Source organism: Sinohyriopsis cumingii, chromosome 4 (genome assembly GCF_028554795.1).
Source record: "Sinohyriopsis cumingii isolate HCF-2022 chromosome 4, ASM2855479v2, whole genome shotgun sequence".
NCBI classification, from domain to species: domain Eukaryota; kingdom Metazoa; phylum Mollusca; class Bivalvia; order Unionida; family Unionidae; genus Sinohyriopsis; species Sinohyriopsis cumingii.
Genome location: NC_142964.1, coordinates 22,925,899 through 22,941,550, shown reverse-complemented (window position 1 = coordinate 22,941,550; position 15,652 = coordinate 22,925,899). Strand labels below are relative to the sequence as shown.

Genomic DNA, 15,652 nt, shown 5'->3' with positions numbered 1-15,652 from the left:
GATTAAATGTGCCAAGCAAGAATATAATAAAACCTATTCTACCTAGCCCAATTCCTAATGGAATTAATGATTAAATGTGCCAAGCAAGAATATAATAAAACCTATTCTACCTAGCCCACTTCCTAATGGAATTAATAATTAAATATATAATGCCAGGTGCATCATAACACATCATACATAATGATTTTCTGCAAAAGATATTTGGGCAAAGATCCACCTGATGGGGTTGATGCCTTACTGCCAAAAGAGACATTCAAGAAATCCATGGTGTCATAACATGAATTTCTTCTTACTTAACTGCTGAGTATTTAAAAGCATCTTCGATATTCTTGAGAGATAAAAAGATTTTCAAATTGGCTACCATGGTGACCATAATGGATGTGAAATCAGGTCAATATGACCTTCTATTTCAGAAAGCATAGCAATCACAACATTTTTGAGAATGCTCCCTTGAGAAAGGCACTTAGCTCCCATTTTCTCAGCATGACATAGCCAATAATGTGTTAAAAGTGCTGTTAAGCAATAAAACAAAACCAGATTCATTAATACACCTAGGTTGGAATCAATGCTACAAACTAGACTGACTTAACGTAATCTGCTTCAGGAAATTTATGACAAAGCAGAATCATATGCTCAAAATTTTGTTCAACTGAAACAGGTTAAATGAACATGTTATACCTGTCACAGAATTAGGCAAAGAAATAACTTGGTTTTGTTTTAAAACTATTCGACTATTTCTCGTTGTACATGCGTACAATATTATCTAGGGTGAATGTGTTTTTCCAGGTAAGCGACTGTATTAACATGTACCTAGCCACAGAGATTACTTGTGACAAGGTAACATGACTAACATGATATGCACGGGTACTCTACCCTGACTTGTACTCACTCTCCTATGGATTTAAGTAAGACCAATTTCTAAAACCACACTGGCTGTTTCTGGATCACGCCAAGGAGTGTGCGCGATTGTTCTCCAGCCATAGGGCTGACTGTGTTTGTAGCCGACTGTGTTTGTAGCTGATTCTGACTGTTATGGTGGCTGACTGTTATTGTAGCTGATTGCAACTGTCGCTGTGATTGTGTCTGTCGCTATGAAGTGTGATTGTCAATGTGACTGTGAATATGACTAGAGCGGTCTGAAGCTGTCCGAAGCCATCTAAAGTTGCTTAGAGTTATCTGGAGTTTCCAGAATATTCTATGCTGCGTTCTGTCGATATGTATGTATGTATGTACGTATGTCTGTGCCACGGACGTAGACAAAGCAAATTGAAAAAGTTGCTGTATGCTGTCTGTACGTGTAACGTATGACTGTACTTGTGGTGGATTCATAAAGGGTGCAAGCGGTCGATAAGAGTGTGGGCCAACCTAAGGAATCGTGCGACTGTACAAGGGGTCAAGAAGCATATGTTTGGATCCATTGTTGTTCCATTGCATTTTTATATCGTTAAGATTATTTTGAATCTTCATTATGTTCATAAGATTATTTTGAATCTTAGTTGTGTTCTTAAGATTATTTTGAATCTTAATAGAGTTTATATTCGAGATTATGTGAATCTCTTAAGGTGTAAAATACTGTTTAAAGTGTATCTGCAGTCCATGAGGTTTCTTGGATCTGTGCTTCATACGGATTTAATATTTTTGGTTTATTTTCGATGTATGAATGTTGTGTAGAGTGATTTGAGTAAATCGTATGTTGAGAGCGTGAGAGATTCATTGTATTTTTACATCATATATTTATCTTTATTAATTCATTCATAAATTTCCATCTTTCTCACATTGTGTTTGTCTTATTCATTTAATCCAAAGACACAATCGGTTTTTATTGTGCGACAATACCTCAGGTGTGGTAGTAAGTCTGACACAGGTTAAGGAGTTGTGTTACACATGAACATGTTATGTTTCAGGTGTGGTAGTAAGGTTGACAAAAGTTAAGGAGCTGTGTTGCAACAAAAACAGGTATAATTCTGATAATGATTGTGTGTGTGTATGTGATTTGGATTTCTAACATAGCTTTAACAATTGTTTCAGTCATATTACTATGATATTTGCAGTGTGACAGTTTATAGTGATGTCAAGCACTGGGGCATCATGCCGCAGACATGTAGCATAATGTCCCACCCAGTCACACTATCCTGACACCAGGTCGACCAGTCCTAACACTAACCTCTTAAGAATGCCAAGCGAGGCAGATGTTAGTACCTTTTTTGTAAGTCTTTGGTATGATTCGACCGGGGATTGAACCCATGACTTCCCGCATCTGAGGCAGACACTCTAACCACTAGACCATGGGGGCGGTCACTAATGGTAGTAAGGTTGACAAGGGTTAAGGAATTGTGTTGCAAAAAAACAGGTATACTTCTGATAACAGTAGTAAGGCTGCAAACCAGAATCACATTAAGATCTGTGGTTCAATTTTAGTATCACTTTTGAAAATCATGAAAAATTTAAAATTAAACAACATTTTGTCATAGGTTTTGTATGTGTTTCCTTTTTCAATTTTCAAAATTATTTCAGAAAACAGTCCAACTGAAAAAAAGCTTGTAACTTTTGTGAACTTTGGCAAACAAATTATTGACCCAATACATCCTGCCCAGCAGTCATAAAAAAAAAAGAAATTAAGCAACAAAAAATTTAAGATAAAGTTACTGTGAAGAAAATGTACATGCTTTTAAAAATCAAATATTGTGAAAATCAAAAACCTATACTAAATGTATAGCTATGAAACATGACTGGTTAAAAGACACATAGCAATTCATTCTTTCTTTCATTTGTAAATCAAATTCATAGGTTATACAGTGCAGAACCAGTCTAAACTCTACATGGACATATGCAGTCCAGCCATGACTAATTAAAATAACTGGGCAAATTATTTATATGAGTACAGTATTATTCTCTCCTGCAACACAGATACACAAAACAACTGCCTTCAGTATATTAAAAGTTTGCTAAAAATAAACACATGATATTTCATATCAGAAGACTAACCTTATCTGCATTTCCTACTGGAACACAGTACACTCTGACTTTTCTCAGGGCTAGTTCCTTTGCCACCTCACGTGTAGCATCCATTATCTGAGAAAAAGAATTGGCTATAATGACAGCAAAACAACATTAGTTAAAAAAATAAAAAAATTTTACAATCAAACTATAAAACAATGTTCAAAAATTGTCTGCGTTGTGTCTTGTTAAATTTGGACAAATTATATTTTTTGTGATAGTATGAGCCACTGGGAAGGAAACATCCCTTCAAACAATATAATATCATCACTGAAATCTAGAAATTTCTAACATAATAACATTAAAATATTGTACACTGAAACCATTATTTCGAGATCTGCATCAAATAAACTCCATTATATTCAGGAAATATTGAGCTTTGAAAATAAAAATTTCAAGATGTAAATTTTATGCCAAAATGGACATCTTCTTGCATCGTCTTGCATTTACAAGTCGCAGTTTGACTTGACATCAATGAACATTTTCCACAAACAGAAAAGCATCATGGGAAAACACCACACCCCCATCCAATTTACTCATAGTGCCACCATGACCTTGATAACATAACTGTAAATTGATCAAATCCACTTACACAACATCAGTTTTTCCCCGTTATTCTCATTCATTCTGGAAATGGTCTATTTATGCAAATATTTCCAGGGCCTAATTAAGCTAGAAAATTAGTATGTTTTATCCAAAATTATGACTTGCACATTTATGATACAGATAAAACAACAATACTTTAGACTGGTATCATATTTGCATTACACTTCTGTTCTCTCAATTTAAAATATTGTTTCTAATGTCAGCAAAGGTATACTGTTTCTGTTCTAGGGAAGTAATACAATTAAAGTCCAGCAACATGTGACTGTGTTACATTCCAGGGATTGTAATTCTAGGTCAGAGGTTAAAATACAGTTAAAGCTAGCAATCAATCTTATAACATACCCGAGATATTTCTGGGACTGTTTTGGGGCCAATGCCAAAAAATATCATTTTTTTCCAATTTCAGTATAGTCAATTCCCAAACATAATGTTAAAAAATATAATCTGATGCAATTCCATGAATTAAAAGTGCAAATATTTTTTTCTTCTAAATTCTGGGCTTATAGCCAGGTGAATTATAAAATAGTAAGTTTAAAAACTGAAACAGAAAACAAAAGCACCATTTTCATCTTCTCTTCCTCCACGACATCAGGACCTTGAATGAGGGTGGGGTCAGTGGCATGTCCATCTGAGATTAAAATTATCCTGGGGTAAACAACCATCCCAGCACCAAGTACAGGTGTAACTGAAAAACATGTTTAGGTTTAGTCTCCTCCTGCCTTCAAGAACATGTGTTAAAATTGCCTTACTTGTCTTTAAATCTGACTGCCATTATCTGTCCAATTTTGCACACTAACCCTCCTTGGGACTTAATTATACTTTTGAATCTCAAAAACAACCAATACTGTCTGGGTTAAATAAACAACCTACATTCCAATGATACTGTAGAGAAAACTCAGAACTCATGGAATCCAATGCAAAATAGGTAATAACACGTCTTGAAGAAAGATATACATTAAAGAGGTCCTCACATGATCAAACTATGAAAAACATAAGCCACAGAAGGAAAGAAAGGGAAATAAAGACCGTCTGGACTAGGGATGGTATCTTTAATGTTAAATTATATTATAACAATGTTAAGTAAAAAAAGAAAAGTTGGATGAAATTGACAACATTTTTTGACTTAAGATAACCATATCAAGCAAAAACAACAATGCTCAACTCTCAACCAGTTCAAGTTATAAATATTAACCAACAATGCTCAACTCTCAACCAGTTCAAGTTATGAATATTAACCAACAATGCTCAACTCTCAACCAGATCAAGTTATGAATATTAACCAACAATGCTCATCTCAACCAGTTCAAGTTATGAATATTAACTATCAATGCTCAACTCTCAACCAGTTCAAGTTATAAATATTAACCAACAATTCTGAATTGAACAAGTTATAGTTGTTTACACTGTTTTTGAAAAAGAATGGAACAATGTAATGTGATATAATATACTGGTATATCCAGGACAATGTAATGTGATATAATAATATTTGTATATCCAAAATAATGTAATATGACATAATAATACTGGTATATTGAGAACAATATAATATGATGTAATAATATTGGTATATTGAGAACAATGTAATGTGACATAATAATACTGGTATATTGAGAACAATATAATATGATGTAATAATATTGGTATATTGAGAACAATATAATATGATGTAATAATAATGGTATATCAAGAACACTGTAAAGTGAAATAAGATTAATATTGGTATATCGAGAATAAATGTGATATAATAATGCTAGTATATCGAGAACAATGTAATGTGACATAATAATATTGGTATATCTAGAACATTGCAATGTGACATAATAATAATGGTATATCTAGAACACTGTAATGTGACATAATAATATTGGTATATCTAGAACACTGCAATGTGACCTAACAATATTGGTATATCTAGAACATTGCAATGTGACCTAATAATATTGGTATATCTAGAACACTGCAATGTGACCTAATAATATTGGTATATCTAGAACACTGTAATGTGACATAATAATATTGGTATATCTAGAACATTGTAATGTGACATAATAATATTGGTATATCTAGAACCATGCAATGTGACCTAATAATACTGGTATATCTAGAACCATGCAATGTGACCTAATAATATTGTTATATCTAGAACACTGTAATGTGACATAATAATATTGGTATATCTAGAACACTGCAATGTGACCTAATAATAATGGTATATCTAGAACATTGCAATGTGACATAATAATATTGGTATATCTAGAACATTGCAATGTGACATAATAATATTGGTATATCTAGAACATTGCAATGTGACCTAATAATATAGGTATATCTAGAACATTGCAATGTGACCTAATAATATTGGTATATCTAGAACATTGCAATGTGACCTAATAATATTGGTATATCTAGAACACTGTAATGTGACATAATAACATTGGTATATCTAGAACACTGTAATGTGATATAATAATATTGGTATATCTAGAACATTGTAACATGACCTAATAATATTGGTTTATACAGAACATTGCAACATGACCTAATAATACTGGTATATCTAGAACATTGCAATGTGACCTAATAATATTGGTATATCTAGAACATTGCAATGTGACCTAATAATATTGGTATATCTAGAACATTGCAATGTGACCTAATAATACTGGTATATCTAGAACATTGCAATGTGACATAATAATATTGGTATATCTAGAACACTGTAATGTGACATAATAATATTGGTATATCTAGAACATTGCAATGTGACCTAATAATATTGGTATATCTAGAACACTGTAATGTGACATAATAATATTGGTATATCTAGAACATTGCAATGTGACATAATAATATTGGTATATCTAGAACATTGCAATGTGACATAATAATATTGGTATACCTAGAACATTGCAATGTGACATAATAATATTGGTATATCTAGAACATTGCAATGTGACATAATAATATTGGTATATCTAGAACATTGCAATGTGACCTAATAATATTGGTATATCTAGAACACTGCAATGTGACCTAATAATATTGGTATATCTAGAACACTGCAATGTGACCTAATAATATTGGTATATCTAGAACACTGCAATGTGACATAATAATATTGGTATATCTAGAACATTGTAATGTGACATAATAATATTGGTATATCTAGAACACTGCAATGTGACATAATAATATTGGTATATCTAGAACACTGCAATGTGACCTAATAATATTGGTATATCTAGAATATTGCAATGTGACCTAATAATATTGGTATATCTAGAACACTGTAATGTGACATAATAATATTGGTATATCTAGAACACTGTAATGTGACATAATAATATTGGTATATCTAGAACATTGCAATGTGACATAATAATATTGGTATATCTAGAACATTGCAATGTGACATAATAATATTGGTATATCTAGAACATTGCAATGTGACATAATAATATTGGTATATCTAGAACATTGCAATGTGACATAATAATATTGGTATATCTAGAACATTGCAATGTGACATAATAATATTGGTATATCTAGAACATTGCAATGTGACATAATAATATTGGTATATCTAGAACACTGCAATGTGACATAATAATATTGGTATATCTAGAACACTGCAATGTGACATAATAATATTGGTATATCTAGAACACTGCAATGTGACCTAATAATATTGGTATATCTAGAACATTGCAATGTGACATAATAATATTGGTATATCTAGAACACTGTAATGTGACATAATAATATTGGTATATCTAGAACACTGCAATGTGACATAATAATATTGGTATATCTAGAACACTGCAATGTGACCTAATAATATTGGCATATCTAGAACACTGTAATGTGACATAATAATATTGGCATATCTAGAACACTGCAATGTGACCTAATAATATTGGTATATCTAGAACATTGCAATGTGACCTAATAATATTGGTATATCTAGAACACTGTAATGTGACATAATAATATTGGTATATCTAGAACATTGCAATGTGACATAATAATATTGGTATATCTAGAACATTGCAATGTGACATAATAATATTGGTATATCTAGAACATTGCAATGTGACCTAATAATATTGGTATATCTAGAACACTGTAATGTGACATAATAATATTGGTATATCTAGAACACTGCAATGTGACATAATAATATTGGTATATCTAGAACACTGCAATGTGACCTAATAATATTGGTATATCTAGAACACTGCAATGTGACATAATAATATTAGTATATTTAGAACATTGCAATGTGACATATAAATATACAATATCATGTTCACAGTAACCTACATGTATAAAGAGGTTGCATGCTCAATAACTGATTATTATTAACCTGAAAATGAACAATGGGACTCATCCTGGATTCATCAGCTATAATAATGCTATTAGTTGACATCAGCAATGGTTAATATTGCTCAGTCACAAAATCTATCAATGGATGGATAGGTCTGTAAGATTCCATTTAGTATTTAGGAGCAACCTATACAACCATTCTCAATAAAATATAAATAATTAATTCCCATGATCCTCTGTGAACACACACTAATATTATGGAACTAATCTGACAATGGAAAGAATACACGACTTGGCTGAAAGAACCAATGTTCTTCAACAAAGGGGAAGGGGGGGGCGGCAAAGTGCTAAACTGAACTATTTTAATAAATTAGCTAATATCCTTCAAGATGGCATAATTGGTCCAAATGTTTTCATGGAATGTAGCCAAAACATTTCAGATGCAGAACAGGAACTCTGAGTATCCACCCATGGTATCCACCCATGTTACACAATAATGAACATCTTCCTTCAAGACATGACACAGCAAATTTATTTCATAGACATTTCTGTGAACCATCCTTTGTTGATGACACTTACACTATCCTGCAATCTACATCCCATCCTTTGTTGATGACACTTACACTATCCTGCCCTCTACATTCCATTCTTTTTTGATGACATTTACACTATCCTGCCCTCTAAATCCTCTTTTTTGATGACACTTACACTATCCTGCCCTCTAAATCCCATCCTTTGTTGATGACACTTACACTATCCTGCCCTCTAAATCCCATCCTTTCTTGATGACACTTACACTATCCTGCCCTCTACATCCTCTTTTTTGATGACACTTACACTATCCTGCACTCTACATCCCATCCTTTGTTGATGACACTTACACTATCCTGCCCTCTAAATCCCATCCTTTCTTGATGACACTTACACTATCCTGCCCTCTACATCCCATTCTTTGTTGATGACACTTACACTATCCTGCCCTCTACATCCCATCCTTTCTTGATGACACTTACACTATCCTGCCCTCTACATCCTCTTTTTTGATGACACACTATCCTGCCCTCTAAATCCCATCCTTTCTTGATGACACTTACACTATCCTGCCCTCTAAATCCAATCCTTTGTTGATGACACTTACACTATCCTGCCCTCTAAATCCCATCCTTTCTTGATGACACTTACACTATCCTGCCCTCTAAATCCCATCCTTTCTTGATGACACTTACACTATCCTGCACTCTACATCCCATCCTTTGTTGATGACACTTACACTATCCTGCACTCTACATCCCATCCTTTCTTGATGACACTTACACTATCCTGCCCTCTAAATCCCATCCTTTCTTGATGACACTTACACTATCCTGCACTCTACATCCCATCCTTTGTTGATGACACTTACACTATCCTGCCCTCTAAATCCCATCCTTTCTTGATGACACTTACACTATCCTGCCCTCTACATCCCATTCTTTATTGATGACACTTACACTATCCTGCCCTCTACATCCCATCCTTTCTTGATGACACTTACACTATCCTGCCCTCTACATCCTCTTTTTTGATGACACTTACACTATCCTGCCCTCTAAATCCCATCCTTTCTTGATGACACTTACACTATCCTGCCCTCTAAATCCCATACTTTGTTGATGACACTTACACTATCCTGCCCTCTACATCCTCTTTTTTGATGACACTTACACTATCCTGCACTCTACATCCCATCCTTTGTTGATGACACTTACACTATCCTGCCCTCTAAATCCCATCCTTTCTTGATGACACTTACACTATCCTGCCCTCTACATCCTCTTTTTTGATGACACTTACACTATCCTGCCCTCTAAATCCCATCCTTTCTTGATGACACTTACACTATCCTGCCCTCTACATCCTCTCCTTTCTTGATGACAGTTACACTATCCTACCCTCTAAATCCCATCCTTTGTTGATGACACACTATCCTACCCTCAACATCCTCTCCTTTGTTGATGACACTTACACTATCCTGCCCTCTACATTCCATCCTTTGTTGATGACACACTATCCTACCCTCTACATCCTCTCCTTTGTTGATGACACTTACACTATCCTGCACTCTACATCCCATCCTTCACTGATGACACTTACACTATCCTGCCCTCTAAATCCCATCCTTTGTTGATGACACTTACACTATCCTGCCCTCTACATCCCATCCTTCACTGATGACACTTACACTATCCTGCCCTCTAAATCCCATCCTTTGTTGATGACACTTACACTATCCTGCCCGCTACATCCTCTCCTTTGTTGATGACACTTACACTATCCTGCCTTCTACATCCCATCCTTTGTTGATGACACTTACACTTTCTTGCCCTCTACATTCCATTCTGACAGTATCTTTACTAGCATTTATATTAAGAGAAATGATGTAGAAGATGAACTTTCAAATCTAGACTTTAGAAAAAGGGAGGGTCCTAATCAGATCAACCCTAGGCTACTACAGAAAGATACTGCTGTATTATCATGACATTTATCTCACATTTTTACTGATTTGCTCCAAACATCATATATTTCTCAAGTGTGGAAACTGGCAAATGTCATCATTATTCATAAAAGAGACAAAGCCATTATCTCTAACTAGAAACATATTTTGTTTTCACTGGTAAGCAGTGTAGATAAAGTATTTGTAAAATAAATCTTCAATTATTTTTTATCTCACATTTAATAACTTAATTACTCTTTTAGAAGTCTGATATCAACCCTAAAAAATTCAGCAATTTTATGGCTGTATTATACTATATTTTTTGTACACATTTTGCAAGGCAGTCAATGAAGGCACAGAAATTAGAATGGTATTTCATGGATTAAGTATGACCTTTGTCAAAGTCTGGCATATTGGTAAAATTTATAAAAAACAGAACCCTTGAGCAATCACAAATTCTTTATCTGAATGTGTAGCAAACAGCAAACTATCACTGTATGACTACTATCAGTTTATGACTACTATCACTGTATAACTACTATCACTATATGACTACTATCAGTGTTTGATACACAACAGACAAATAAACTGTTAAAAAAAGCAATCCACCCACTGCGAAAAAAGTATATTCTAAAATTAAAAATTTGGTTTTATCTCTTTAGGAATCTATGTCTTGGCATAGGCACATACAAGAAATAAAAATAAAAGTGTGAAAAAATAGACATATTCTGAAGTCTTAAACTGAAACTTGACAGAAAATCATTGTAATTTCTTTATTCACCACTATAAGACCTCTTTTGGAGGTAGCAGTAATACAGTTTGTGATAGAGACAGTATGAAAAAAATGAGATAGAAAAAATACAAGCTGAAGCTGGAAGAATCCTATGGAAGGCAACAATATATGTGCAGCATTAATTTTAGAAACAAGCAACAAAATGGGAAAGTCTCATAACAAGAAGCTAATTGAAATAAACGTAATGTCAGGTCAAGTACTGAGCTGAAATCTGAAAAGCAATGACCACCATATCAGAGAATTAGAATGAAGAAATAAATGAGATGCAAAACATTCCACAGATCATTAAGACATGAAAAAATGCAGAAAATTTTATCAATTTGCAAGGCCTCAAAATAAGCATGCTGTTACAGGACTCAAGGTACATGTACTAAGGATACAGAAGAATGGGAACCAGTCAATAAAATAAAGTATATATGTGTTTGGCTGCAGGCCAGGATTGGTCAGTAATATTAAGACTCAAGTATATATGGGTTTGGCTGCAGGCCAGGATTGGTCAGTAATATTAAGACTCAAGTATATATGGGCTTGGCTGCAGGCCAGGACTGGTCAGTAATATTAAGACTCAAGTATATATGGGTTTGGCTGCAGGCCAGAATTGTTCAGTAATATTAAGACTCAAGTATATATGGGTTTGGCTGCAGGCCAGGATTGGTCAGTAATATTAAGGCTCAAGTACATATGGGTTTGGATGGCCAGGATTGGTCAGTAATAAGACTCTTTTGTGAGCTTATCCTAGTTGTAACTGTAAAAAACAATAGATATTGTTTTATTGATGGAATTTCAGTCTTGTTACAAGCTTGAGTTTCGAAAACTCATTACTGAAATTAGCGTTTGACTATGATAAAGAATTGAAAACATATGTTTTAAACATGTAGATCAAAAATAAACCATGGCTCATTTAGTTTTCCCAGCTGTCATGAAGGATGTGTCTATACTGATTAATATGGGTTTGATCATGAGCATTCAGAAATGTAAAGTCATTGAATTTCTCCATGGTGTTTTCGTAGTTCTTCTCCATGGTGTTTTCGTAGTTTACATTGGGAGTTGAAATAGTGCCATAAGTCCTATAACATAAGTGGAAGCACCAACTGATGAATGATGGGATTTGACACCAATCCCTAATTCATGGAGGTCAGAGACCACTCAAAGCCAACTTCTGTAAGCAGGCATTTTATACCCTAGCACTGCTAAATACATTTAGCTAGCAGATGTTGCTAAAACATCCCTTTTGCTTGGGAGGGTTGAATTTGAGAGGTTGTGCAAGGATTCCTGGCACATTATTGATGAGTAATGAATCTGGGGAAAAAACAAGTACTACAAAGTAAAGTTGTTTCCTCCAGAAAGGCTTATTTGGATTTTGTCAACTGGTGGCGTGCTGTTCTATTTATAGCAAACTGTACAATAAAACAAGATAGGTATAGTTATAATTGTGAAGTCAAAGCTGTAAGATAGCTAATTCTGAACACTTTAACCCTGGTAGTGCTGTTTTGTTTTGGGCTAACCTTGAAACCAGTGCTGATTTGTTTCTAACTGCCCTCTCTGTGTATGCTGAATTGTTTCATAACAATACAGACCTTTTGGGCCAAATCCATATAGCAACTACAAAACTAGTATTTATACACAGATTGCTGTGAAATTATACACAGTGACACATATATGCATGCAGATTGCAAACACTAAAAATGTCAGTAAAAAGGACGTGTGTTCATGGTTACCATAGCAACCAAATAGAGAAAAAGGGTGGAAAAGTATTTTGTGACAAAAATTTGAACATAATGTAAACATTTTCATCAAATATCGTTATTCTAAATGTGTACATGGACAGGTAATTTTTTCTACACATCATGTATCCTCAGTTCATTACTTTAAGCCCTATGCTAGATAATTAAAACTTTACTTTCAAACACGTGTCTACATGTCAGTGTGATGTGATGTGATTTGGATTTTTAACATAGCTTTAACAATTTTTCAGTCATATCGCTACGATGTCTACAGTGTGGCAGTTTATAGTGATGTCTAGCACTGGGGCATCATGCCACAGACATGTAGCATGATGTCCCACCCAGTCACATTATCCTGACACCGGGCCAACCAGTCCTAACACTAACCTCTTAATGCTGAGCGCCAAGCGAGGCAGCTGTTAGTACTATTTTTGTAAGTCTTTGGTATGACTCGGCCGGGGATCGAACCCACGACCTCCCGCATCCGAGGCGGACGCTCTAACCACTAGGCCACCGGAGCAGTGTCTACATGTTATTATGTTACAATATATATTTGGATGATGCAATATTTATACAGTATTATTATTCACAAATTTTCTCCATTTAAAATTATAATTATATTTACTTATAGTTCATTGATAATTACAGGTTACTGCATTTGTATGGGAAAATATGAACAAGTTTTTTGGCTGGAATACTGCACGACCTTGGGAGTGCAATATATCCATCCGACAAAACGAGTTCATATTTTCCCATACCACTGCAGTAACCTTTTTATTATATGCTCATTTTCTTATTCTACCTAAAGCATACTTACATAAACAAAATGCACTACAAGAAACAACGTAAATGAATGAATGCCGTATTCCAAACTAAATACACAAGCGCAGATTTATCATTACACAACAACATCATTATTAATGCGCACATAACTCTGCCCACATAAATTTGAACTTAGTTGTGCGCTCGACATAACTTTCAAAAGAAAATGACATGTCTAGTTAAAACTGAAATTTGCAGTCATACTGTGAATGAATGCGCACTGCAACAACTTTTCCATTTGATCTGGAATGAACATATTTTGGGTTTTTTTTCTCAATTTGATGAAAGTTTGTGATTTTGGTCTGGATTTATCTGTGCAAATTATACATGAAATACATCGGATTGAATTGGCGTGGGAGAGGTGTGTTTACATCTGCAAGTGTGTTTGTTTTGTCACTGACTATTTGAAATCATAATGTGGGAAAAATATGATGTGTTTCAATTGCAATTATCAAAAAAATGCTATTGAATTTAATGTTTATTTCATTTTGAGTGCAGTAAGGAAGATGTAATTGCTCTTGGAATATAGTCAAAATTACAGTACAATTTCAAAATGTGTAATCAAGCTTGAGAACTCATGACATGGGTCATGTAATTTGGATTTGCAGAACTAAGAAAGTACATTTTGAGGAAATTCTGAATGTAAAACTTTAAGTATATTTTTTTGCCATTCTTCTTACCAGCTAAAGCAGACAGTTTATGCCTTTATAGTTTGCATGTTATTTGTAGGTACTGAGCAATTTTATGAAATCTGGTGTCTATCGCGAAATCTGAAACAATGTATCAAAAAGTTAACGTGGAATGTAGCAAAACAGTTGGTATGTTCCAGTCCACGAAACATCTGCTTTAGTTTATTCAGAAACAAATTTAATCAACCAAAATGTATTGCATCTACTATGCGAATGTATATGATTTGTTTTTCAAAGTAGTTACTACTACACTATTGGGCACACATGTCATGCGTATGGGTGCAATATGGTGTGCAATATTGTAAAATATTGAACGATTCTGATAATGTAAAGATAAAGGAGAAAAAAATGACCATATAATAATGAAGCAATACTAATCATACTGAAAATGATATATAGTTATAGATTTACTTTGGTTGCCATAGCAACCAAAAAGTAATGTTAGTGTTTGAAAGGTTTAAAAGACTTTTTAAAATATTATTGTTGGCAGAATCTTTTATCCATCTAAATACAGCATTCATTTTTCAAAGAAATCAATGTCATCGAGCTGTTTTAATTACGAAGGTAAAAAAATAATTGTCATGATGTAGAAGAATTATATTGCTCATGTTTAAGGGTGAAGAGAATACTGTTTATGTAATGAAGTCAAACTAATGGAAAACTAGTTATCTCATTTGAAAATTGTTGGAAGACAGATGCCTTACTGATTTTTATGTAAACATTACTGTTGCTTGCAATAATAAATTTGACAAATACAAGTATCTCGATACATGTGACAAATGTAATAACTGACACAAAATCCATCTGCAGGTTTGTTATCGACTGCAGTGGGCTCTATTTTTTCATCACACCATGTAAAATGAAATGAAAATAATTTTTTCTTTCAAAATAAAAATATGGTTGAAAACATTAGGATTTCATTCATGGATTTAACAACTTTTAGAGTTATTTCTAGAATCGTACTACATAAAATTTTATTTTTGCCAGCTTCACTATTAAATCTTATGTATGCCTTAACTTTCCTTTACTATATATTGCAACCTGAATGCACATCAATAGTATAGGATACGTTGTCTTTCCTTTACTATATATTAACACGCAAACTGAATGCACATCAATAGTATGGGATACATTGTCTTTCCTTTACTATATATTAACACGCAAACTGAATGCACATCAATAGTATGGGATACATTGTCTTTCCTTTACTATATATTAACAC

The 15,652-nt window shown here is 33.8% G+C and overlaps 1 protein-coding gene across 1 annotated transcript in view; it reads right to left on the bottom strand.

Annotated features, from left to right (window-relative positions):
* Positions 1-15,652, bottom strand: part of LOC149800808 (uncharacterized) — a 101,324-nt gene that overhangs the window by 40,321 nt on the left and 45,351 nt on the right. Inside the window, exons 11-12 of the mRNA XM_089954800.1 lie at positions 4,164-4,288; positions 2,986-3,072 (exon numbers count right to left, since the gene is read on the bottom strand). Coding sequence (XP_089810926.1) covers positions 2,986-3,072; positions 4,164-4,288 — 212 coding nt within the window. The remainder of the gene's footprint in view (positions 1-2,985; positions 3,073-4,163; positions 4,289-15,652) is intronic.